This window comes from Haemaphysalis longicornis, unplaced genomic scaffold (genome assembly GCF_048455015.1).
Source record: "Haemaphysalis longicornis isolate Haplotype H1 unplaced genomic scaffold, Haemaphysalis longicornis Haplotype H1 scaffold_1, whole genome shotgun sequence".
Lineage (NCBI taxonomy): Eukaryota > Metazoa > Arthropoda > Arachnida > Ixodida > Ixodidae > Haemaphysalis > Haemaphysalis longicornis.
The window spans coordinates 11,640,191-11,666,878 of record NW_027526203.1 but is presented as its reverse complement, the minus strand read 5'-3'; the positions used below and the strand labels follow the sequence as shown (position 1 = coordinate 11,666,878).

The window sequence follows — 26,688 nt, the reverse complement described above, 5'->3', positions numbered from 1 at the left end:
CACGGCGCAAGTATTTCATATGAATTTACGGCGTCCAATAAGTGACGTCATTCGTAGGTGGCGCCATGGTATGTCCTCGTGGCCAATAGTGCCGACCCTCGGATGTGTTAGCGCGAGGACCACGGCAACTTCCTCCGCTTCGAGTGATTGGGTCGTGCGGACACTTCTTTTGTCGGGCTGCTCTTCGCAGGTTTCTTGCTTCAGCAATTTGGGCTTATGCTGATTGTTGGTGCAGCCAACAATGGCTTATTGACGCCCGGAAGAGTAGCTTGTATAAAGTAGCTTGCCAAGTAAAGGCAATGACGGCAACCACGTTGGCCAGCACCAAGTTGACCAGCCACATTAATAAACATTATTAATCCGGAGCTCTCCACTACGGCGAGCCTCATCGCCTTCGTTGAGTCGGCGCGTTTCACCCGACAATCGATCAATTACTTCGTTATCACTAGATCGCTTCCCCGTGACGTGCTTTCGGCATTTATTCCCCTGCACGAAAGAAAATATCACTCCGATGATCACATGCTTCGGTCGTTCTGAAACATGAGCGTTCCCTGATATGCCCCAATTTCGTCGCCAAGAATATTAGATAGCAGTACGGATTGAATACCAGCGTGACTTCGCCCACGTATTGTTTCTGGACCAAGAGGGCAGAGGGGGGAAAGAAGAAATATAAACGGCGCTGACAAGAGCCGCTCTTTCGACAGAACGCGCTTGTGTGCTTTTACGACATGGCGGAACCAAACCGTGCCCCAGGAATGGTGAGTGTATTTGGTTCTACTACTGCACATTCATGGCTACTGCGGCTTACACCTGCGCGTGTGCATGTCGCTCTCACTAAAATTTAGTTTAGCATTTACCGCCCCCGCTGACCAAGAGCAAGCGTTTAATTTCATCTTGCATATTGCCTAGCTTGTGAGGCGGTGGCAACGGTTTTCCACCGGCCTCGTGGCAGTAGCGGTCCCAGAGACTGGTTTTTTTTTGGGGGGGGGGAAGGGGGGGGGCGAATAAAGAACCGCTTCTCTTCTTGCGCCAATTCTGCGGAGGAGGTGATAACCATGCAGGCGTGTGCGCGTATGCCGTGTGAACGCACAAATCACTTAGCGACAGAGTGGTTTTTGGCGCCCCTTCGGCGGTGCAACGGCTGACTAGAGCCCGCATTTCTGACGGTCGCAACAGGTTTGCGGCCTCGCGCAAGTGGGATTTAACCTCGCGCAAGTGGAATGCTGAAAAAAAAAACTAAAAATAAGAAGCTGAGGACCTCTTTGAGTAAGGCGATCACCTCCTTAGCCCCCCCCCCCCCCCCCCCCCTGGGAACGCCACTGCCTGGTGGTTCCACGAAATGGTTGCTCTCTGCGCAGTGGATTTAAAGGAGCCTTCCGCAAAAGGTCACAGTAGCAAAGCTTAACTGGTAGCTGGTTGCGCTAACATAACGTTGCGCTAGCGCAACGGTTGGGGTGCGTTAGCGCACCGTACCCGTATGCCCATGTCAACGCAACCTTTTTGCCCCATGTCCAGTATTGCTGCAGCAACCATGCCACCGGCCTCCGGTTTTGGGCAGTCCCATCATCGCAAGTTTGCTCTCGCGGTTTTCTGCCGTTCTTTTCGATCGGTGCCGGTTGCGCGCTGCTGGAACGAGTGAAGGAAATGCGAATTGCGCCTTTGCTTTTGCTGTTCTTCCGGCGTGTGCGTCAGCGACTTTAGCACCCCTCTTGAGATTGTGCCGCCGCAGTCTTGAGGCGAGGACGTCTACGTAAGGGCACTGCTCTTTTCCAGCGCACGTGTTAGGTCCACATTTTGGCTAATCATCTACTCCGCTTTTGCCTTTCGTTTATACTCGCTAGGCATGACCTTGTCCCTTAAGTTTAGGTTAAACTGTAGTTCACACCTGCACTGTGACGCCAGCAAAACGCGCGGAAGTGGCACCCGTGCTGTGATGTTTCACAAGGCGCTCGGGAGCCGTTTTCCTGTAATTGTTGAGGGTGGCCGAGCGGGTACGCCGAGGGACCGCCCCGGCAGAGCACGCAGCCCTGAGAGACACGTACAGACACGATGCTACCAGCAGGAACATAACCCGCCCCGGCGGGGAGCTTGCTTTATTAGAGCGCCTCGAGTCCACTGATGATGATGGTCGCCGTGGCGCCATCTAGTCGAGACGCGACACACTACATCCCCCCTTCAGAAGTCCCGCTTCAGAAGCCCTCACAAGTCCAGCCTCCTTGGCTGGCGAATGGTTCGACCGAACCGTGACACCTGCGCAGTGGGCTCCCGCACAGTTGGTGGTGTCGCACCATGTGACGCAGAAGGGGACGCTTGCTCACTCCCGGTGGCCACTGCTGGTGAGGGTGAAGTAGGAACAAGGTGACTGCGGTTGCGCTGCAGCACCCCTTTGGGTGTCTCTACCACGTACGAGCGCGGACGCTGCGCTGGGCTCAAGACGACAGCTGGACTCTTGATATCCCGGACCCAAACATGTTCACCTGGCTGAAGCAGACGAAGTTCACGAGCAGCGTGTCTTCTGTTGAAGTCCTTTGCCTGTCTTTGCCTGTTAGCACGATCCCGCTGGTCCACTTCTACCGAAGACGGCCAGCCTGGCTTCAGCTGGTTACCCGATTTGGGTATGCGAGTTTGCAGGCGTCTGCCCATTAACAGCTGTGCAGGGCTATGTCCATTGACGCCCGGTGTGTCTCGGTAGGCCAGCAGGGCCAGGTACGGGTCTTCCGACTTGCCTAGGAGGTCTTTGACAGTGCGGACCATTCGCTCCACCTCCCCATTTGACTGCGGGAACCGAGGACTGCTCGTGACGTGATGGAAGCCGTAGGCCAGTGCAAAGTCCCCGAATTCCCTGGCCGCAAACTGAGGACCATTGTCTGTGCGCAGTAACTTGGGGATACCATGGCGGGCGAAAACGCTCTTGATTGCTGTGATTACTGCTGCTGCTGATGTTGACCCAAGGCTGATGACCTCGGGGAATCTGGACCTGTAGTCAACCAGAAGAATGTAGTCCCTGCCGTTCAGGTGGAAGAGGTCGGCGCCCACCTCCTCCCAAGGAAGACTTGGTGTGACTGTAGCCATCATGGGTTCTGGACGTTGGACCCGAGTCTCAGCACACTTGGGGCAGCTGGAGACGGTGTGTTCAATTTGGCTGTTGATGTCAGGCCACCATACCGACTCTCGTGCCACTGCCTTGCAGCGGTTGATCCCTTGATGGCCTTCATGTAGCAGTTCCAGCATGTACCGCTGAAGAGAGGTGGGGATGACAATGCGAGTGTTCTTCAGGAGCAAACCACCACACACAGTGAGGTCTCCCCTGTGTTGCCAATACTTTTTCAGATGAAGTGGCAACCGAGACTGTCTGGGCCAACCCTTAGTACAGTACTCCACGAGAAGGTCACACTCGCCGTCAGATGCTTGGGCTTGGCGCAGGTCGTCCCACCGTGTGGAGACAAGACCTGGAAGGGAGCGGACGAGTTCTTGCACGTAGAGTTCGACCTGGTCGGCCTGCTGCGACGAAGGAGCATCCACAGGAGCTCGAGAGAGCGTATCAGCTGTAGCCAAGAGTTTGCCGGGTACATAGAGTACCTTGTACTGGTAGCTCATGAGCTTCAGACGGAAGCGCTGGATTCTAGGTGGCAAGAGGTCGATTTCCATGTTGCCTAAAAGTGCAACGAGAGGCTGATGGGCGGTCTCCAGGATGAAGTCCAGACCACGGACATACTGGTCGAACCTCTGCACAGCCCAGCTGGCTGCCAATGCTTCTTTTTCGGTTTGGCTGTATCTTGTTTCTGCCGACGTGAGAGACCTTGAAGCGAAGGCAACTGCTCGACGCTCTCCGGATGGTTGCTCTTGCAGAAGCACGGCCCCCAGGCCAAAGGAGCTTGCATCTGCTGAAACCGTTGTCTTGTACTGGGTGTTGTAAGTTGCAACGCACCGTTCAGAGCACAGCAGTTCTTTTAGCTTCCCGAAAGCAGACTGCTGCGATGGGCCCCATGTCCATTCAGAGTTCTTCTGAAGGAGGGCACGAATAGGTGCGGTGACGTCCGAAACATTCGGCAAGAAACGTCCCACATGATTCACGAGTCCCAGTAGACGACGAACGCCAGAGAGGTCTTCGGGAGCAGGCAGACGCTTGATGGCTGCCACCTTGTCAGGGTCGGGTGAAATACCGTGGGCACTCACTACGACTCCTAGAAACTCCTAGAGACTCCTAGAAACTACGACTCCTACGACTCCTAGAAGGAACATTTGTCTCGGTTGAGCGTGATGCCTGCCTTGGAGAGCCGTGCGAGGACCTGCTGGAGGCGCTGGTCATGCTCTTTACGAGTCTTGCCAAAGACAAGGATGTCATCAATCATGTTCACTACGCCGGTCTGGCCTTCTAGTATCCGAGACATTTGCTTCTGGAAATACTCGGGTGCCGATGTGATGCCGAATGGCAGCCGCAGAAAGCAATAGCGACCAAACGGGGTAATGAACGTTGTGTACAGCTGTGACTGTGGAGACAGCATGACTTGATGAAAACTTGACTTAGCATCCAGCTTAGAAAAAAACTTGGCCTCTCCAAGCAAGCCTAGGCATTGTTCCACCGTCGGTAGCATGTGGCGTTCGCGAAGGACGGCTTTGTTAAGCTGAGAGAGATCTACGCAGATCCTGTAATCACCATCACCTTTTGGCACAGCTACCAGTCCAGCACACCACTCTGTCGGAGCATCGACGCGGCGGATCACTCCTTCCGATTCCATCTTGAGGGTGGCCGAGCGGGTACGCCGAGGGACCGCCCCGGCAGAGCACGCAGCCCTGAGAGACACGTACAGACACGATGCTACCAGCAGGAACATAACCCGCCCCGGCGGGGAGCTTGCTTTATTAGAGCGCCTCGAGTCCACTGATGATGATGGTCGCCGTGGCGCCATCTAGTCGAGACGCGACACACTACAGTAATGCCTCCTTTCATCATGCCAGCAGCATTACAGATTCGCCTACCGCTTTGTAGCACGTCATTTTCTGTTTGGCGAGTGCAGCAGTTAATGTTGAGCAGACCGAACGAGCGACTACCTGACTGCCTATCTACAAATGCTACGCTTCCAACAGCAGGGCTGGAGAGGGATGGTGGTTAGACGCCACGGCCAGTTGCTCGTTGCGGCTAGGCTCGTCACAGGCGAGCCTAGCCGCAATGGTTTTATTCACAGCAGCACAGGAAGCTCGGAGGATATCTACGCATGCGTGGATTAAGATATGGGCGTAAAAAGTTGCGGCTGCGAGGTTCTGGTCAGTACGAGAGAGAAAGCGAGAGCGTCGACGTTTAACGGTGTTTATCGTGGTGGGTTTTGAGACAGACAGAAGGGAGTAGGAAGGAAGTGAACCATCTCTGTTGAGTAAGATTAATTAAAGCGGAAAGTTGGGCGAGTTGGTTGCTGAGTAATATTGATTCAAAGTTAGGGAAAAGTGGATAAAGAGATGGCAGACCCTATAGGGTGGAGCGGAATTCCACGGCCCCAGAAGGTGATTTTCAGGTGACAAGCTGGTAAGAGCAGCCTACCATGCGTCAACATAGGTTGGATATTTGATGTTGTTGTGTTCACCCCCCAGCAGTGGCGGAAATCATGGGGGGGCAGGATCTCCCGACCCCTCCACTGGGCCGAGTATTTCTACCCTATAGTTCTACAAGATGGCCGCCAATTCAAGTTGTGTCCCCCCCTTGTAATTTTTCGGACTTAGTCACTGCCCCGAAACACATCCTAGGATATCACCAGGTTTCGCTAAAGAGAGTGGGTGTTTGGTAGGTAATGTCCGACATTATCCTAAATACGGCCAAAAATCTTCGCCAATCTAGATTTCTGAATATATCTGTTGGTTCGCATCCTGAGCAGCTTTAAATTCTTGAGCCACGAGATCCCCGTATGGCACGGGGGAGGGCGGTGTTCCTAGTCTTAGGATGATCTTCCCTATTTTTCGGGAAGGGGATACTGGTAGCCGTGGTCTGCGGGGAGCACGGTACGCGAGTTGGAGTGGAACTTGATCGGCCTCGTCGGTGCCTTCCATCCCCGTGTCCGTGTGTTAATGTAGTTTGAACTTTCATCACTGTTGATTGGAGAGCGTTTCTTAAATATTTACGTGTTCTGCCTGTATCCAAGACACTAATCGCCATTTGAGCATGTGTAATGTTGTTTAAGCATCTATAGCCTGTATTCAATAGCGAGAAACGCATGCAGGCAAACATGTGAGTGCGCGGGATGGCGGTACTTGTCCGTGCTAAGCGCATGATATGGGTTGGACATTCCAAGCTCAAGCCCGCCGAACGCAAAGTAATGCCTCGACTCCAAAGTGAGTGCGATTAATAACTCTGTTGACACCACCGTTGAGAATCGGTTTGAAACGGAGCAGACAACGCACGCCGGTGTTATATTTTTCTTCGGCGTGCGGCCGCAGTGGCACAAGCTGCGCCATCTCCGTGGCGCTTCGGCCATGTTCGTGGCCATTTCAGTGTTGCCAAGAGAAAAAATTGACAGCTAAACTTTTCAATGAATGCCGGCTATTGGGGGTTCGCAAATATGTTTTAATTACCGCGTGTAGGAAGGTAATATAATTACAGCGGCGATTACTATTGCGCTCCTTTACTGCAATTGTTGCCTTCGTACTTTCGAACGTCCCGGCTTCGGCGTATACTGTTATTTCCATGGTGTTGTAACTTTCTTCTTCTAAGGTATTAAATCCGCGCTTGTCGCCTGTCCTCGTGTAGGTTTGGATCTGTTTTTCAGTAGGGGAAAAGCTTTTATGAAAAGTCGCCGGATCGTTGACATATCTATCGTAGCGTTCAGCGTAGCGTCCATCATTGGGTACCTTGCATACGACGACGGGTCTCCATTTTGTTCCTCGGACGCTCCTTTCGCGTTAGGCGATAGGCCTCCTTGATCTATTGGAGTGTATTATGAGACGCAATTTAAAGGCCCTTTCGATAATTGTGAAAATGCGGATGTCAAGGGCTGCCCGCTGTGCCTCCCTGATGCTGGCGCTTTTTTGGCCTCATTCAGAAAGGGTAAGTAGTGTCTGGTATCGAGTCTGTACGATATTCGGCTTAAGATCAGTGCCTGCACAAGCTTCGTATTTTTTTATCATTCGTGCCCTTCCCCCCATACAGGGGTTCTCGAATGTGAGCTAAATTGGGACAGTGCCTGTACTTTGGCGATTGGGACATCGGCGCTGCCGCTTTTCCGTAGGGCCAAGCCCAGGATCCTTACCTGACGTTTTTCGGTGATCACATGTTGGGCGATTGTTAGGGTTTTTAAAATTTTCCGCGTTGCGCCATTCATCGCTTGTCGGACAGAGCCTGAGAGCGTTACACGACCGCAAAATGTTTTAAGCTCTTTTAAGATTCCTGAAATTAGACGCCAGATACTCGGTTTTGTTCCGTATTCTAGCGCATTTTAGTTCGGTTCTGCTACAGTGCAGGCCTTGCTTGGTTTTTGAGAGCCTTGTGGTAATCTATGGCGACCAGTTTAAACTAGATAACGGAATGTTGGCGCCGTCATTAATTTAAATTGCCGGAAGTGTGCTTCGGTGGCGGTCTGTGTTGAGAGCACGTCTCGCGACCGTGGGCCTGTTCGATGTTCCACTTCTGGCTGCCCGAGGCTGCCCGCGGGCTGCCAGAGGCGAGAGCCGGTCATTCGTTTTTTTCGGGCAGCCCGAAACATCACTTCCGGTGGCACCAAATCGTCTTCGATTTTTCTGGGTCGGACACTTCTGGCTCTGCGCAAGCTGCCAGAGCCGCCCGGGCATTTGTGGTCTGGCGGCGAGCGGGCACAGATCTGGCAGATAGCTGACGACGCTGCTAGCAGACGACAAAAGGCTCGGGCGAGTTTTAAAATTAAATTGCGATTATTTTTAGTTGTTTCGGATTTCATGGTTTGTAGCTTCTTTGATATGAAAAATCCCTTTTGCGCCTATTTCAGTCTATTTTTCGCATTGCAACACCCGTTTTTTTTTTTTTAACGAGAAGAGAAATGACATGATTCGCGCCGAAACGGTCATTTGCGGTTCGTCTTCTTACAGACATGGATGGCCTATTTCAGCTCGTGGGCGAGGACGGCGTCACAACTCTAGATGAAGCCATGTCTGTGTTTACTTCAGCGAGTACATTGGCTGTTCGTGTTCAATGAATGAAAGTTTTCGTTTATTCCTCCGGAAAGAAAAAAAAAGCTCCCCCGCCGGACTCTGGCTTCCTGGGATCTGCCAGAAAAGCCGGAGAACGCGTCGATGAGCACCATACCCCGCAGTTGCCGAGGAAGTGGCCGTGGCCCTGGCACTCGCACAGCCATGCGTGCACACCGTGGTCACCGACTCAATGACAGCGTACGAAAGCTTCCGCAGGGGGGTAATCTCTTCCGCGGCCCGAGCCATTCTGTCCAAGTGCAAGCCACCGGGAAGAGCCATAGAGCTCGTGTGGGTCCCGGCTCACTCGCGGGTAACAGGCAACACCATCGCCGACTACCATGCCCGAGAAATGTCAATCCGGGCCGAGAACGAGCCGGAAGAGCTACCGCACCCGGTTACCAGCTTTCGGGACATTACCCGGATGTACCGAGAGGAGAGGCGCAGACTGCCGGAACCGCACCCCAAACTGACTTGGCAGCAACAGACGATCCTGCGTCGAGCGCAGGCGGGATAGCTTGCGCATCCCGTACTGATGAACCTCATGTACCCTGCGGAACACGATACGCTCTGTCCGTTTTGCAAAAGAGAGAGGGGCACCCTGCCACACATCTTGACAGAGTGTACAGAACTGAAGACCCCCCCTCCTTCCCTTCCCCACAACACCCCCAATCCCCAACCCCTTGAGCGATGGGAGACCTTGTTGACCAGCCTCGCCCTGCCGACTCAGCTCGCACTGACAGACAGGGGCCAGGAGCTGCTGGGAACATATGGGTCCCGTAACTAGGGAACCACTCCGTCTGGTGCCAGCGCGCACCACCGATTTCTTGGGCTCAGTAAAAGTTGATTCTTCCTCCTCCGCATTGTAGATCCCCTGGAGTACGATGGAGGGAAATTTCTTGGGATTGCAGTTGCTTCCTTCGGACTCCGAGGGTCTAGAAATGCGGCACCCATAAATCGCGCCGATCATGTCCGGCAGTCCTCCTCTTCCTCGACGAACGAGAGTGTGGAACACCCGCTGGTTTAGCTCCAAGACTGCTCACTCGGGCCAGAATATTTCCCGTCCGCTGATAGAAATGTAGAAATCCGACGACTCGGTAGACTGCGGCGTGAACAGATAACTCGCTCACGCCGAGTTCCCGATCGTGTAGATGGCACCTGTGTACCACTTTACGACAGGGCAATCAGAACTGTCTTCTGGGCAGGCATTTTGGGGTGTCCTCGCAGGTCTTCGGGGTAGAATTCGGCAACCAGTGCAACCACCGCGCACCGCTACAGGTGAAACAGTCTCCTGAACACAAATTCCGGGTAGTCCGGCACAACGTTCTCCATATAGAGGGGTAACGCGGTGCCGTTCTTCCCGCTGGACCATCGCGAGAACGACGCTCACATAGAAAACTTCGGCTTCGCAATCGTACTCTTCGCAATCGCAACCCTACCTTCAAGATGACGGTGGTCCGCAAACAACGCCCGAGAGCAGCGAGCGCACTTCGTGCTTCGTTCGACATTTTGCCGCCGAAACTGTAGCAGACGACCCCCCCAAAAAATGACGCAGTGAAACATCCCCCTCGCGAGGGGCACGATCAAATGCAGAGCATTTCCGGGGGCGCACGACGTTAAGTAGTTTGCGTTGCGTTAATGTTGTTGCACTTGTGGCAACTGCTGACGAGAGAGCGCGGCGATGTGTGCGTTCCAGCCTCGCCGACACCCGCCTTTATCACGCCACGATCGCGCCACGCGCGCGCGATGCTGACGTCACGATCACGCCACAGATGTTGTTGATCCCGCGACGCGCGCGCCCCCACCTGTTGGGCGCGAACCGACCGCGGAGCGAGCGCGCGATGCGAGCGGAGAGTAGGCGAGAAGGAGCGGGGGAGAGGGCGCACCTCCGAGCGATGCGGAATACTACGGACCCCTAGAACGGGTGACATCGTGAGTTAAAGAAATGCTCTGCATTTAAAACTGTTCGCATGGCGACGCAGTGAAACATCCCCCTCGCGAGGGGCACGATCAAATGCAGAGCATTTCCGGGGGCGCACGACGTTAAGTAGTTTGCGTTGCGTTAATGTTGTTGCACTTGTGGCAACTGCTGATGAGAGAGCGCGGCGATGTGTGCGTTCTAGCCTCGCCGACACCCGCCTTTATCACGCCACGATCGCGCCACGCGCGCGCGATGCTGACGTCACGATCACGCCACAGATGTTGTTGATCCCGCGACGCGCGCGCCCCCACCTGTTGGGCGCGAACCGACCGCGGAGAGCGCGCGCGATGCGAGCGGAGAGTAGGCGAGAAGGAGCGGGGGAGAGGGCGCACCTCCGAGCGATGCGGACTACTACGGACCCCTAGAACGGGTGACATCGTGAGTTAAAGAAATGCTCTGCATTTAAAACTGTTCGCATGGCGACGCAGTGAAACATCCCCTCGCGAGGGGCACGATCAAATGCAGAGCATTTCCGGGGGCGCACGACGTTAAGTAGTTACGTTAATGTTGTTGCACTTGTGGCAACTGCTGACGAGAGAGCGCGGCGATGAGTGCGTTCCAGCCTCGCCGACACCCGCCTTTATCACGCCACGATCGCGCCACGCGCACGCGATGCTGACGTCACGATCACGCCACAGATGTTGTTGATCCCGCGAAGCGCGCGCCCCCACCTGTTGGGCGCGAACCGACCGCGGAGAGCGCGCGCGATGCGAGCGAAGAGTAGGCGAGGAGGAGCGGGGAAGAGGGTGCACCTGCGAGCGATGCGGACTACTTCGGACGCCTAGAACGGGTGACATCGTGAGTTAAAGAAATGCTCTGCATTTAAAAAGTTCTTCGGGAGCGCTCGCTCCCGGCTTCCGGTGCATCCCGATGCGCTTGAACAACGTAATCATGACGCAACTTCCTGCCCGAGAGCAAGCTTCTGGCAGCCCGCGGGCTGCCAGAATGCCCGTAAATCGAACAGGACCCGTGTCTGCTCGGAATGCAAACCCACGGCGTGTAAAACTAAATTCAGTGTGCAGGCGCGGCACCTGCTTAAATCTCGTATCTTTTCTTTTGCCGTGGCTGTAGAATAATTTTCCTCCTTTCCATAATCTCATTTCCGCTGCTCGGCATTTGTGTCTGGCGAGCCTTCGTATGTGTGGGTTTTTGTTGTAGTTCCCTGTTAGCATCGATGACGTACTTCCGTGGACGCTTGATGAATCTAAGGCTTGGAGTTCGGCTAGTTGGCTATACATTGTTTGAATAAAACAGCTCAGGCGTCCGCATTCGTGCGCTATTTGATTCAAACGCTTGATGACCACGGCTGATAGCGGACGGCCAGCAGCCACGGCAAAATCGAAAAATGATACTAATAACGCTAGCGCGTTAAGTTTTAGAATAGACAGATTTAGTTAGGCGTTCCGGGCGTTAGCGTATTGCTGGGCGTAAAACGGAGCGTACGTTCGTAGCGACGCGCCCATGAGTAGTTTTAGTACAGCGTTTTTCGTAGCGTACGCTAACGCTTGTGGCGCCACCTATTCAACCCAACGCGAAGTACCGGAATTTGAGTTTTTTTACGTGGCTAGCCAAGGCAAGCTGTAGCTGGACGGCGTTTTTTTTTCAATGCGTTAATGCTGGTTACGATTGTAAAAATCTTGCAAGTATGATAAAAAAAGACCCTCTTACCTTGATTCAGTATTAGGGGAAAATATGATACACCCGTCGCGATTGTTTTGCTCAACCGCGCGACGCCATAGTTTTGAAGCAACACGCAGTGCTCGGGACACTCACTTTATTCAGCTCTGAAATATGGCAGGACCATGCGACAAATACAACTGAGCATGGCATGCGGCGCTAATGCGACAAGCAAAATGAAACAGCGGGTAGGCTGGCACGGCGGTTTAGTGATGCACTTCACCCGGGTGTATCAACTCAATAAGATATACGATGCGTTCCTATTACTCACTTCCTCTTATTTGTGGAGTCCAACTACAAATCCTTCACGTTTCACACGGGTTGCGCAACGTTCTCTGCTCGCACCCGAGGGTGCGACGACGGCGCAGGCGAAAATTCTTGAATGCCCGAAATGGAGGCCGCGGATCTGCACCAACACTGCGCGCATTCCGCCACCCGCTTCGGGAACCATCCGGGTTGTTCTTGGTCCTTCATTTCTGGCCTGTATGACTGTTGGAACTGAAACGTTGTCACCTAATGAGAAACACACGCGACAGTCCGCGTTTTCAGTTGTGGAACTTCTGGCCGCCGACGTCACCGGGGCAGCAGCCATTTTGGAAGCAGGGTGCCTTCCGGGAGGTCCGCAGCGCCGCGCAAGCGCCCCAGAGCATACGCTCCCAGCCGTTGCGTGCGTAGCACCGCACCTTCGGGGCGTATACGTAGCGTACTGCGAATGCGCAGTTGTAACCCGCCCCGCCAGGGCGCACGCTCGTCCGGAGCGCGCGCCCAACTAAATCTGTCTAATAACTACGCAGCAGTGCGCAAACAGTTAGCGAACGCTATTTCTTCGCGTTGTTGGCACTGCGGATGCGCCGCACGCTAAGCCGCTTCTGCGTTCTGCGGACGTAAGACGAGCGGACGCTATTTCAGCAAAATGGTGTGCGTATACGCGAAACCGCTTGCGTTTCCAACATGGCGGCAAGTAGCGCGACAAGCATCCTCGGTTCCGCTGTTCTGTGGACAAAAAATACGGTAATTTGCTTCCGATGAAGCAAGTTCTTTGCTCCTGTGTTTTTAAGGACGATAGTCTTTCGGTCTACTAGAAGGGCAAAATTTTGGTCTGTCTACCATTCGATTCAGCCGCCCTGGCAAAGTGAAACAGGATCTGCACAACAGGTTTATATACTCACCGCGAAATCTAAGCGTTTAATTCTGGTGGCATTGTTCATACTTGTCAACATTGGGGAACAAGAACGAAACATTACGCAAATATGACGTAAAACGTCAATACTTCAGCAATATTTGCAGTGTTACTCCATCGAAAATTTATGGATGCTTGATTTTTTGCGGTACATACACTGCAGAAAAAAAATCACTCTTTCACTTGCTGTTATCCGCGCCAGTATAGCTCTTGTCGAAATCTTACGAAACCAGACGGCAACAGTAACAATAGGTTCCACTAGCTATGTTCCACGTTCCGCTTGGAACGCACTTGGAGCAGGGCAACATGGTTCTCTAAACGTTGCAATAGGGTACCTCGATTCACGAGCGTTTCCGCCGTACGGCAGCGCTGGCATGGAGGCCCACGGCCTGGAGCAGTGGAACGCAGTAAATTTAAATTCATTTCAGCAAAGCTCTAGCGTTTTTATCTATCTTGGTATGAGCGAGACGGGAGAGGAACGGTGTAAGAGGTGAGCGAGAACAAGGGAGGCATTTACTTGGCAGGGGCGTCTGACGACAATCGTCGTTCGCCGACACTTGCAACGGAAGGCGCAGATACTCAGCTATTTTTTTAATACGTTGAGGGGTTAGCACGTCGCCCTCACGCAGTTCTGTATCGTCGTCACGTCGGCGACTGTCCGAACGAAGCTTTGTAGCCAGGCCGGCTACCGAAGCTGTGTGCGGGTGTGCGCGCGCGCGCGCGCGTGTGTGTAGTACAATTTGCCCATATCATCACAAGTTCAATTCCATCTTCTAACCAATTCCATCTTCTAACTCCTGCAAGAGATTCATTCTGAGGGAGCAGCGCAAACTAGACAGGACAGAGGGTAGGACACAACACGAGTCCTACCCTCTGTCCTGTCTAGTTTGCGCTGCTCCCTCAGAATGAATGTATACCAACTGGCCCAGTTCTCGACCTTGTTCCTGCAAGAGAGACCTAAAAGTTCTGAGGCGCTATTACAGAAGGCCCGAGTTCCGCCTACTCCCGAGTATCCAGCTGCTTGGGTTATGAAAGTAGTGATAGTGAAGCATTTGATACACCTCGAGCGAAATCGCCGGAATCGTACGCAGCGTGCCTAGCATATTCAGCGCGCTGTGTTGGGGCCGCTTACGTCGATAAAGTACGGCTTGTGCTATCTTCCGCATGCAGCCCCATCTGAAATCACTCTCCCATGCTCATTCCCCAGCATAACCTAGATACCCCACTGCTACTTTGAAATCCCCTGCCTGGCAGTTGGCCACGCCCGGCGCTGGGCGGTCCATTTTTCTCGGTGTTCTGTTCTTCCACTGAATTATGTTTGCTACGTTGCCCGAGGGTAGTCCCAGTGCAGCTCTGTGCAAGCACACACCAAGTAACCAAAGGGGTCCACTGTAGCGAACGGAACGCGCCCTGCTCCCGACCATCAAATATAGCTTTTGTTTACGCCTTGCTTGAGTGTACCTGGCAGGCGCTCATGAGAAATCGTCCCGTGTCAAGAGCGTTTTTGAGCATTGGCGAGTGCGTTTTAGCCATTGAAGTTGTGTCTTTACACATCGGATATGTTTTAAGGGTGTATGAAGAAGGCTACGGTGGGAAAATCGTGTTGTCTTGTACTCTCCTGCCGGCTCGTTCAGTTCGGATGGAACACCCCCGCGACTGTGGCATCATTGGCTGACGGTGGCGTAGATACTTCATTTTTGTTTTGTACTAAGTTCTTGTTGCTGCTAGCGGGAATCAAGTGAAGACTTCGTGGCTACGACGCTCTGCCCACATTAAGTGGACGTCATGGGTTGGTGTGGCTTCGGTTGTTACGCCGCGCCCACGAATGGGCTGGGTGTATTTCACTGACATTAGAACTCGGAGGAAACTCGGGCATGGTTTTGCACGGCCGAGTTGAACTCGGGACGCCTGTGGTGGCCGCTGTGGCGCCGTGGTTTATTTTTATGGTCGCCGTAGCAGGCATATATATACTCCGACAGGTCTTTTAAACGAAGGAGAAATTTCGAGTTTGTTTTTGCCTCTCGAAAAGAGCTGTGCATTGGTTGTGCAGTCGTCTGGCGACAGTCCCCCATTTTCGATGACTTATAGCTGGCTTTCGCTACATGACCATCAAGGAGAAATTTTGGTGCGCGCTGCGACGGGCAGCTTCTATAGAAACGTTGGTGGCAACCGCTCTATCGACCGCCACCAGTCGGGCGTCAGCGGGTATGTGCGCAATATAATCAGTGGAGACGTGTTTCGCAGACCTCGCCTTTCTTTCAGGTGGTTTGGCGGACATGGCTTCCGCAGGTTCGTACCTCGGGTCTATCCGTCTGCAGCAAGGAGTGCGCATCGCTTATCGTCTGCTCGCAGAACAGTTTCGAACAAAGCGTTGCATGACCGTGCGTTTTGTTTATCATAAGTGCGACAGACAGTCTCCCTCAAAGGTTGCGTGACGCCCATTTATTGTGGAAACATTACTGGCAGGATAGCTTATACGTATTGCATATACTGTGAAGACAGTCGACGCACCGGCAGCCGGTCAAGGTGGTTTATTCGCAGGGGTGAAACCAGTAGGGGCGCAGGTCCCAGCGTTGAGATAACCCAGCTCGTTTCTCGCGCATGCACCTTATGGGGTTCATCTTCTTCCCCGGACACGTCTTTGGCGCATATCCCCGTGTCTGGATTGGACATAATTCTACATTCCTCTTCAGCATGGTTGATGCTGGTACGGCGCATACCCACATAGCTTGATCTCCTGTTGCATCTTTTCATTATCCTCCCTACAATACAATAAACGGCGCGTGCCTATTGTCAGAAGCGATCTTTACACATTTCGACGGGTTTTGTTCAGCGTCACCGTCGTATGGCAGGAAGCCGAGCATGGAAAGCAAATAAAGGGGAGAGCTAAGAATTAAAGTAACCGCGTGACGCCGGAGTGAGGGTAAGTGGTAATGGGAAGGGCGCGAAAGAAGAGAGGGTCATACGGGGATTTAACACTATGAAAAAAAAAAAACGATTTTGGAGAGCTTCTTCGAACAAAAGGGGTGAACGGCCAAATAATAAAGCAAACAAATCTGAAAAGTTGTTGTCCTTGTTGCTATTCCTTCCTTCGTAACACATGGACACTTTTGGGATTGGCGCGCAGTTGGGAGCTTTCAGGAAGTAGCTAGCCCGGTTCGCAAAATTCAAAGCACTGTGAATTTAAACAGTACGTAACAGTTGAGGAATAGCGCGTGCAGCGTGAAGCCTGAACGTGATGTCACTGCAGTAGGACAGGTGCACACCACCCTCGCACAACCGCGATTCTAGGGAGGCTGTGGCGTGTTCCAGTCTACTTGCACACTAAGACGAACAAAAGAAAGAGAAGAAACTGACGCAAACACGCAACAACAGAAAGAAAGCCCTTTAAATTAATCCGTGCCAAAAGACAAAGAAACGAAATCGAGGAAAAAGGCGCAAGTACACTGTATTAGAACAGAAGTTGCTAATACGTATCGCCAGGCTTTCGCCTTAAAAGCACGTAAGCAGACTGGACCGCGCCGAGGAAATTTCGTGTCGAAAATCCGAGGGTTTCGATAACGTAATTTGAGCAGCAACTGTTTTGAATGCGGTTCGCTTCCATCACCCGTTTTCTCTTTTTTTCCCAGTCGGCTATAATCACGTGGTTGCACTGTGTGCCACCGACGGCAGAAAGTACTTCTTGGGACGACAAATTTTAAACAAAAAGCTCACATGAGCGCTGGAATAACAAATAAAATGAACTTTGTAGTGAAATACAGATTTACCAAGCAAAAGTACAATGAAATAAAGTAGTTGGATTTTCTTGCCCATAGTAGCCACCAGTGTAGCAGTTGAACGAGAGAACGCAGTGAATGATGCGCTGTGGCCTAGTGGCGCATCCTTGGTGCGAGCTGCCCGGAACGGATACGTCACCTCAATAATCAGAAAATAGCATGAATCGTATGTTTAAAGCGTTTTAACCCTGCCCCGAAATATTATCATGATCTTATGATCACCACAGCTCCGCCTTGGCCGAGTTTCGCTCAAACTCGGGCCTTCTTGAATAGCACCCCTGAACTATGTTTTCTAAAAAATTAGAACAGAAGATGGAACTGGTTTCGCAGTATAGTGGAAGCTTGGGCGTGTTTGTAATTCATTTTGGAAGAAGGTTCACACCACGGGAGACGAGGGCGACGAACACAGGACAAGCGCCGACTTCAACAAGCTTTATTGAGGATACCGCCAAAAATATATACAGAAGGGCAAACACAGAAAAAAACAAAGCGATGGGCATGAGGTCTCGCTTATACACGTGTTTAACCCTATCTCGACACAGGCAGATGGAGTTCGTTTTTGGAAAGTGCTATCGATAGCACGCTGATGCGAAGTTCACCCAGTCTCTGTACCTGTTCAGCTTGTACGATTTCTCGTGTTAGCTATTCACGGTGTCTATAGATAATTTCACATTTTTTTTAATACCGGGACGCGACCACAATCTCGACAGTGAATGCCCAGATGGCTCTGTACTGCGGTGTTTAGGCATCTGCCCGTTTGGCCGACGCACTTCTTCCCGCAAGTAAGCAAGTGTACCAGATAAGGGTAGGCCTTTGGCCTTAGGAGCGCATGGTAAATCAGCTAACGAAGCAGTGCAGGGATATATGGGCTGGGCGTCGTTTCAAGTTCCTGAAGCGCAGTGTAATGCTTTGAGAGGAGGTTGGGAACAATGGATCAACGTAGGGGGTGTGGGATTCGCAGGGGGAAAAAGTAGGTCAGTTACTTTCCCCTGCAGTAGCAAAACCGGCGACGAGAGACACAAATCAGCCTTTGTCTTCTCGTTTCGCCAGGCTAGAAAGCTATCTCCCACCCCGCGGCTGCGCACTGTACCTCGCCAGCCGCTGCGGGCCGTGGCTCGGCGGAACAAAGGAAGAGACAAGTGCTTTCACTCGTTGACATTCATTACGGAATAATAAACACACAAAGAGCATGCTGGCTAGCTGCTTGACGGCTAGGATCTACTTCCCGGATGCGCTGAGGGCGTATCAGCAGGCCCAGGAGCCTCCCGACCGCAAAGTGCGGCCCAGCACCGAAGTGACGCCTTCCGAGGCAGCATAGGTCAGCGCGTCCGCACCGACACGCCCTCCATCATGGCGGGAGACAGCAGCCGTAGGGAGCTCCCATGGAGCCGCAGCTAGGCCGCTTCCACGAAGCTGCCACGCCAGGAAAGTTCGGACAAAGAACTTTTCTCCCCCCAAACCAAGGCATGTTTCATGTTCCGAGAGCCAGCCCCACGTTGGTGCGCCAGATTTGGGGTTGTTAGTGGTAAAAGTACGTAGGTTACTTTCCTCCTGTAATGCCAAAACGGCAACGAGAGACGCAAATCAGCCTTTGTCTTCTCGTTTCGCCAAGCTAGCAAGCTATCTCCCACCCCCCGTGGCTGCGCGCTCTACCATGCCAGCCTCGGTGGGCCGTGGCTCGACCGAACAAAGGAAGCGGCAAGGTTTTCCCCTCCTTGACATTTATTACGGCATAATAAACATACAGAGGGCACGCAGGCTAGCTGGTTGACGGCGAGGATCTAGTTCCTCGCTCGGGCAATTTAAGGGAATAGAGAGGTTCGACTCACCGCGACAACAGTCATCTCCGGGGTGCCTTAGCGTGCTTGTGTTTGCCTCGCTGGGACGCCGATGGCAGCCACTGTCACCCTCCTTTTTGCCCGATCCTCGAAGGAAGGTCAACAGGCGTGTCGTGTCCCTTTGCTTCCCGAGATCCGACCTCCCACCGTTTGCATCCCGCGCGCTCTCACCGGCCATAAGACACTCCTTCGGCAAGGAGGTAGATGCCCCTCGCCGTCGTTCCGCCAAGCACGTTCCCGTGAGCAGCAAGCAGTGTGGCAAAGCCAAACGAAAGGGAACGCGCTAAGGTTGCGTTCCCACGGCGGACCGCGAAGATTTTGAGGTAGCTATACATGAAAAGCGTGGACACGCAGTGGCTAAGGAAGACTAGAAATCTAACAGTGATATACGCAAAGAACAGTAGACCATCAGGCAGCCAAGGTAACAAAAAAAAAAAAACTGGATAATTCCTCTGTCATAAGAATCGGTAAAGCACGAAAGTGAAATGTGTCGTGAAATCTGCAGCGAAGTGAGCACGATTTTCGGAATGAAGGCTGTCTTGTCGGTGTGCTTGGCGAGCGATGTCCTGTTAGCGGGCCACTTCCGGAAATGTGCGACCACTTAGGTCGTGCTCCGTGGCGTACACGGTAGATGGTTGCGGTGCGACGAGCTGAGCTTATGGAACGAGAGGTAGAATTTGTAGCTTGAACCGTGCACGCGCGAACGCGTTCCGCTATCCGCCAGCGTTTCTCTTCGCATCAAATCAGTCGGCGTTCGCGCCATTCGCCCGTCGGCGTCCCTACGACGCAGCGGACGCCAACTGTCGGCGCTTGTTAGCATCACGATGCACTAGGCACGGCCTCCGCGATCGCCTGCCGGCGGCGCGCTACGGCGCGCACCTGCAGCCGATCGCGGAGACCGTGCACTAGGGTGCCTGGACAACCTGGATGTTCCTCTTCGCCCGCCGGCGAGGAGGAACATCCAGACACCCTACCATGGAGGAAGTGCACCCTACGATGCACTACTCGTGGCCTCCGCGATTTGCTGCCGGCGGCGCGCCGTTGCTCCGGCCGTCCCATTCGGCGCGGAAGCAAGGGGAGCGGTGTAATTTTGCTAACTCCGACACACGCCGCGAGGCGACGCCGTTAGCCTAATGTTGAAGCGAGGCTAGTCTGGCCGACGCTGCCTGCGCTATGAGTTGTAAATCAGGCTTCGTTGTCGCGTCCTCGGGATAGAAAACTTGAATATATGGTCTATGTATTTTGACTCAATCCTACAAGTACGAAGTTGTTTAACGTACGTTGTTTAACACCCACGATTGCCTTTGCACGCAGCTTTAGTGGTCGTTTGCTTGAAAGGCGAATGCTGAGAAGGGTTCTGTCATCTCGGGCAGAGTGAATGCCAGCGTGCTGAATTCTTTTTTCGCTGTTACATCATTTTCGCGCGATACCGCTGCGCGAATATATGCTTTTTTTGCCTTTTAAGTTGTTTCGAATGCTCTGGGTATCCGTTGTGTGTGTGTGTGTGTGTGTGTGTGTGTGTGTGCGTGTGTGTGTGTGTGCGTGTGTGCGTGCGCGTGCGCGTGCGCGTAACACAGCGTAATACCGATAAGCTCTCGTGTATTGTTTATAGGCAGCTGACTACGATAGTCAAATAATCTGTTAGGCTTCCAAGGGTGCGAATCAATCATATTTTTGCGTTTTATTTTATATGCTTAGGGGTTTCAAGTACCTACTGCAATCCCGCTACCAAATTATTTGCGGTGAGTGAAAAAGTCATGATATTCCACGATGCCTTTCATATCGCTATCGACTCTACATTTGTATTTTTTCGAAAGACTGTTTCTGAATTTGTAGATTTGCTAATTTGTTGTCATGACATATTCAGGGCATTATTTTTTCGGTGAGCAGTTCAGCTGAACACTAATGTCTGTATGCACAACATCGGCTGTAAGTAAGTTGTTCGGGATATTAGTGAATAAACACATCAAGTGCAGAACTATACCAATCGTAACTCGGGGAAAGATTTTTATTACATTACATAGACCACGTCCATTTATGGTAGACTCGAAGTCTCTCTGTACGTTTGTATATGCAAGAATGCATGCCAATAAACTACACCAGCACGTTTACCCTGCCTATTGCGGAAGAAATACCGATAGCCATTTGGACAGTATACACTTCAGATGCTGAAGTATACGACGTCTCTGTTAATAGTATCGCGGTAAAAGTTACGCCAAACGTTTCAAGTAGTGTTGCCATGTCATCTACTTTATCTGTCAAAGACCGCACGTTTAAAGGAGAAAAAAGGAAACGACATAGTGGGTATTTTCGTGTTTACTAATGGTTGGATTTCGGTCGGTTGAAATCCCATAATTTGGTTCTTGCTTGGAACGTACGGAATATGCGTTCCGTGCGTTCCAAACAACATGTACGAGATTTTTAGAAACAAAACCGGAAAACGTGTTGTGTTTTGGAACCATGCGTGACTACAAAAAAGAGTACTGCTGTGCAATGAATTCACTTATGCATCACCCCAGGCATAGTCTACGTCAAAAATTCAAAGCACCAGTAACTACCCTAATGGCACCAGTAACTACTTCTACCTTTCACCTGCATTGGTGTGCGGTAACTTTTTAAGTGCGAATGCACTTTATAAGCGACCCTGAATTCCGTTGACCGCCGTCCGTCCACATAGCAACAGCTGCGGGTGCGCGCGCTCCTCGTCTTCCTTGGCAACGGGGGGAGATGGGCGCGCGCTGCCTGGCCGCTGACATGGCACATACCCACGTGGGGGATTGGCCAGGAATCGGGCGTGAGAAGGGCTAATGCACCCGCTTAAAGGAGTACTGACTCGAAATTTCAAAGCTGAGATCCGCTCTAGCAATCAAGTACAACGACAACACAAATAGGTGTCTGTGCATGGCACATACCCACGTGGGGGATTGGCCAGGAATCGGGCGTGAGAAGGGCTAATGCACCCGCTTAAAGGAGTACTGACACGAAATTTCAGAGCTGAGATCCGCTCTAGCAATCAAGTACAACGACAACACAAATAGGTGTCTGTGAATAAATGCATCTTTCTTTCTTTGTAGTTGTGTGTGTGTGTGTGTGTGATCTCTCTTTCGCGAACATTACCGAACCACGCAAATTCAACTCCTGCATTCGCACTTTCACATTCTTCCCCTCGGGGAAATGCGGGGAAATTTTTTATTAAACGTCACACACAGGCTGCGAAGGCCGAGGTGTCGTCCTCTGCTACCGCCCGCGCCAGGGAAAACGACCTTAGGCTACGCACGCCGCGGTACGAAAACGGCGAAACAGCCTCTTCGGAATTACGCTCTCTCCGGGCGATCGGAACGGCCGGAGCAACGGCGCGCCGCCGGTAGCCGATCGCGGATGCCACGCACTACTTCGCTTCACCTCTCCTGAAGGCAGCACCATCCGCGTCAATGAAACGTTTTCTTCTGTGTTCGTTGTGCTGGCGTCATTTCCGTGACAGATAAGACTTCATCGAAATCTTTGCGTTTCTAACGCAAAAACGTAAACACTTTCGGGTTTAAGTTTTTACGTTATTTGTGTTAGCAGTATTTAGCTGGGACACCTTGTTGCCAACTGTTCTGAGCCCTGCTTGTGCGAAATGAATATCTGCGAACGCCACTTGTTGAAATCCTCAATATTTTTTCGGTATTTGGGCCCTGATCGTGGAAGTCTACGGTACGTTTGATAATGCCATTTTACCGAAGGGACGCCCCCTTTCATTGTTTGTTCCCAGGTTTTACCTTTAGTTTCACCGTCCCCTTCATTTCCATTGTCTTCTCGTTACAGTAAAATGCGTTCAACTGAATTTTTTCCACGTTGAATTAGGATAGACTTTCCGGTCCCTGTTCTTTTCCCTGTTCTTTTACACTCTTTACAAGATTTCTTCGCTTTCTCCCGTGAAGCAGCTTTTAGTAGTATTTATACACATTGTCTAGGACCTTTCGATGTACAAACGTTTTGGTGAACGGCATTGTGTGCTTGGTTGTTCAAAACTGTCAGTATGTTTCGTTTCGCGGATCATAGATTGTGGTTGACGATTTACGGTAGTAACTTCATTTTGTTTATTTCAGTTTCCAAAGATAATTTTAATTGGATCTCTTGTTTGTATTCGCTTAATTCCTTTTCTAGGGTAATAGAGTGTCTGATTTAGTGGCTGTGCGTAATAATCGACTGGTGAGGTCATAAAAAAGGGTTATCGCACATTTTCCTCTTGATGGATCCTGTAAGACGGTGGGAGAGGGTGGGGGGAAAGCACACGGCGGCGCTTTCTTGCTGGTTGTTCGCCTGCTTCTGCTAACGGTATGATTTGCTAGGGTCAAAAAGGAAGTGATGAGCACCGGGCGGAAGGGCGGCGGCTGTTCCCTCCACTGTTTCGAATGAGTTGTCAACTAAACTGAAAGGGCGACGCCCGTTTAGATAGAATAATGACAGCATTATGAGATAGATAGGTGTAAAAATTCAAACAGACGTTGCTAAGACGTGTAAGGTATTAAGTTAAAGGTCCCGATTAACGGAATAATGCGAGGTAAATTAAAAAAGTGCTTCCTCTGTATGGTCATCAGACAGTCATAATAAGTGATGGATTGGGTGAAAATTGAAAATGATGCCAAGAGTGCGTGTGGGGAATCATATTCAAGGTATAGATGAGGGAAATCACGTGGGAGAAAAATGCGTTATGTTTATATTATGACCTAGTCATGGCTAGTCATAGATTCGGTTAAAGTTCAAATTTATAGCGTTAGGGTGCATGGCGTGTGAAATTAATGTCTCGATGAGGGGAATCACGTCGGACAAATGCAGAAATGCTTTCAAATGACATAATCATAATAGGTCATAAATTGGGTTAAAATTCAAAATGATGCCACTAGGGTGTGCGGGGCATCAAATTGAATGTGGCGATGAGGAAAATCACATGGGACGAAAATTCTGTATTGCTATATCATGATATAGTGATGGTTCGTCACTGTTTGGGTTATTATTCACATTCATACCACTAGGATGTGTTGGGTATCAAATTAATGGTCTCGATGAGGGGAATCACATTGGACAAATACAAAAATGGTTCCTGGTTTTAGTCATGAGATAGTCATGGCGAGTCTTATATTGGGTTAAAATTCGAAGTGACCCCGCTCGGGCGTGTCTTGCGATCTTGGTGAGGGGAATTTGCGATCTTGATGACGGGAATCACGTGGGACAAATAAAAAAAAGGCTTCGAGGTTATAATCATGAGATAGTCATGGTGCGTCATAGATTGGGTTAAAATTCAAGGTGAGGCCGCTAAAGCAAATGGGGTATCAAATTCAAGGTTTTAATATGGGGGAATCACGTGGGGCATATAAATAATGCGTCCTGCTTTACAGTAATGAGGGTTATGGTTAGTCAGATTTGATTAAAATTCCAAATGATTCTGCTAGGGTGTGGGGTATCAGATTAAATGTCTCGTTAAGGGGAATCACGTGGGACAAATATAAAAATGCTTTCAGGTTATAGTTATGAGACAGTCATGGTGAGTTATAGATTTAGCGAGAATTTAGAGTGACGCTGTCACACAATTGCGCAAGGTAATTTAGGGGCCGATGTCTCGGACGGGAGGAAGGACAAACTCCCCCCTACGTGCGAATTCGAGAATGTGGTTCGGACCTGCTAACCGGTGATAGGTCCACGCATCATTGGCCGCTGGCGTGAGGCACGATACGGGGCACGGGATAACCGTTTTAAACGAAGCACATTTACTTTCTCCACACACACAGGAAATACAGACTGACACAGAGGGTAATACAGACAAAGAAAACGAAACTCGGCTTAGGAAACAGGCGACCGTAGCACGAGGTGAGGAGCAAGACAGACAATAGTCGGGCTGGGGAGCTTCCCCCAACTACCCTAACCATAGGCCCGCTAGACACACTGTTGTAAGAGATATACTTCTCCTGTCGTTGCAGGTTTTTGAATTAACCCAGAAGAAGCACTTCGATATTTCGTTCGTCAAACTGTTTATTCACTTCTCGTTGGAGCCAATTCGAGCAGTCGCCGAAACGATGCTCGTCCGTGGGCCCCTCGGAGTCGTTCTCCTTGCTTTCCGCTTTCGCGGTCACCAAGCGCCGGGCCGCTCCCTCGCTTCCCCGAATTCCGCGAGCGGCCCCTCCCTCCAGTCGTGGTGTCCCGTTACGGCCAGAGGCGCCTCTTAATGGCTTTTCCTTTCCTGCGCCCGGCCGTTCTGTCGTCCGTCTGTGGTCTCTCTCCACGACTGGACGGAAGGTCTGCGCACAGTTCTAACACACACAAACACCCGTACACACAACACGGTACACTAAGAAAGGAAGATAATCAAGTCCGCACAGTCTACGTGAAGGAGGACGATAATAGAGAGGGTGATTTTAGAGTCTGCAAAAGAACTGGGAAGGAGAGGATGTCTTAGCTCGATTTGGTCGGTGGTCTCGCCGGGGAAGATGCGCCGGTCCGCCGGTCGTCTGCCGTGAGTCTCGATGATCGGCGACGCAATTCGGGTTCACCTGGGCCGCGCACAGTCCCCTCCTCGAGGGGAATTCTCGTGGCCCGAAGTCGCCGCTGTCGTCGCACACGGGCCCACACCACAGCCCTCAGAACCGGCCACCGCGTCACATACCCGCGACCTTCCACCGCCACTTCTCACTTCCTTCTCCCCGCTAGTCACGAACCCCGCCCTGCACCGAGCACACCGTCTTTCGGACCGCACGTCTTCCGAGAACCAAGCGGGTGGGACCTCCGTTTGGTCGCGGCACTCTCGCCCCTCTCTCGCCGAAACACATGGTCCACTGCCCCGTGAACCGAAATGGCGGCGAAGACATTCCTACTCCTCCGGGATCCCCCCGCTGGGTCCCAATATGGCGAGCAAAAAAAGACAGCCATGGAGGGACCCGAATTCCGCGACAGACGCCAATAGGGCTTTTTGGGTATCAAGTAAAGGTCTCGATGAGGGGAATCGCATGGAATAAATAAAGATATGTGGCCTCTTTATCATCATGATATAGTCATGGCTAGTCAATGATTGGATTAAAATTCATAGTGATGCCAATTGGGCTTGTAGGGTATCAACATATTGTCTCGGTGAAGGAAGGAGGATCCGATACAACCTTCGGAAACCATGGCCCTGAATAATGACCAGTTAAGTAAAAAGTCTTATTCAGTGCTGAAAGATATAATTGTACTCGTAATTGTTGGCACTCCGTCTTGAAAGCCTGGTTGGTTCGACACATTGCAGCACTCAACATCCGTCAACAAGCCTGCGTTCCCATGAAACAGTTTAGGAACTATTGGGCTGATATGCCCCCAACGTATACGTTAAGAAGTAAGTGGGTTGGGCAATCAGCGAATGCCTTCGATCGCGCGCTCGATAGTGAAAATTTCCAAGCAAGGCTTGCTGCTGTCAGTGCGCGAACGTATTGACATTTATTACGCTCTCCCATAACTCACACTGAGTTTGTCGTGGTCCACTTCGCACGTTTGTTGCACTAGCCCTTTGCCCTAACGCTGATTGTTGGTGCAGCCAACAATGGCGTAATCAGGCCCGGACGAGTAGCTCCTGCACATTGCCAAGTAAAGGCAATGACTGCAACCTGCCCCCAGTTATGAAAATAAACATCAATTGGGGATTAAAAGTCCGTCGTCCTGCTTGCATGGTTAAACGTAGCCTCACAAGCAACCCCCGTCAGGACAAAACGCTTGTGGGGTGACCCGCCGCCTTAGCGGGTTCGGGACAGAATTTATGGGCACATCTGACAGCTCTCGGACGCTTTGAACATTCTCTTTAAAGCCACGTGGAACTTGGCGCTGCTGACGTACCGAATAAATGACATTTGCCTATTTTCGATCCCGCCTGGACGTCTGATATCCACGCACGACACGGAGCAACGGTGGGGGAGCGCGACGTCGTCTGCTCACCCTCAATCCCCAAGAAATGCCCGCCAGGTGGTGCCTCGATCGTTATAAAATGGTCGACCCTGCAAAATTCTAGTATATAGAAGTTATAGAAGAGGGCTACAGTGAGCAGTGGTTGGCTTCGGATGTTGACCCATCCCGACATTAAAAGTTTCC

General features: G+C 51.5%; 1 protein-coding gene across 1 annotated transcript in view; it reads left to right on the top strand.

Moving 5' to 3' along the window:
* The first annotated feature begins 630 nt into the window (after positions 1–630).
* The window catches only part of LOC144154975 (uncharacterized), a 62,055-nt gene continuing 35,997 nt past the window's right edge, over positions 631–26,688 (top strand). Inside the window, exon 1 of the mRNA XM_077686170.1 lies at positions 631–758. Coding sequence (XP_077542296.1) covers positions 729–758 — 30 coding nt within the window. The 5' untranslated portion in view covers positions 631–728. The remainder of the gene's footprint in view (positions 759–26,688) is intronic.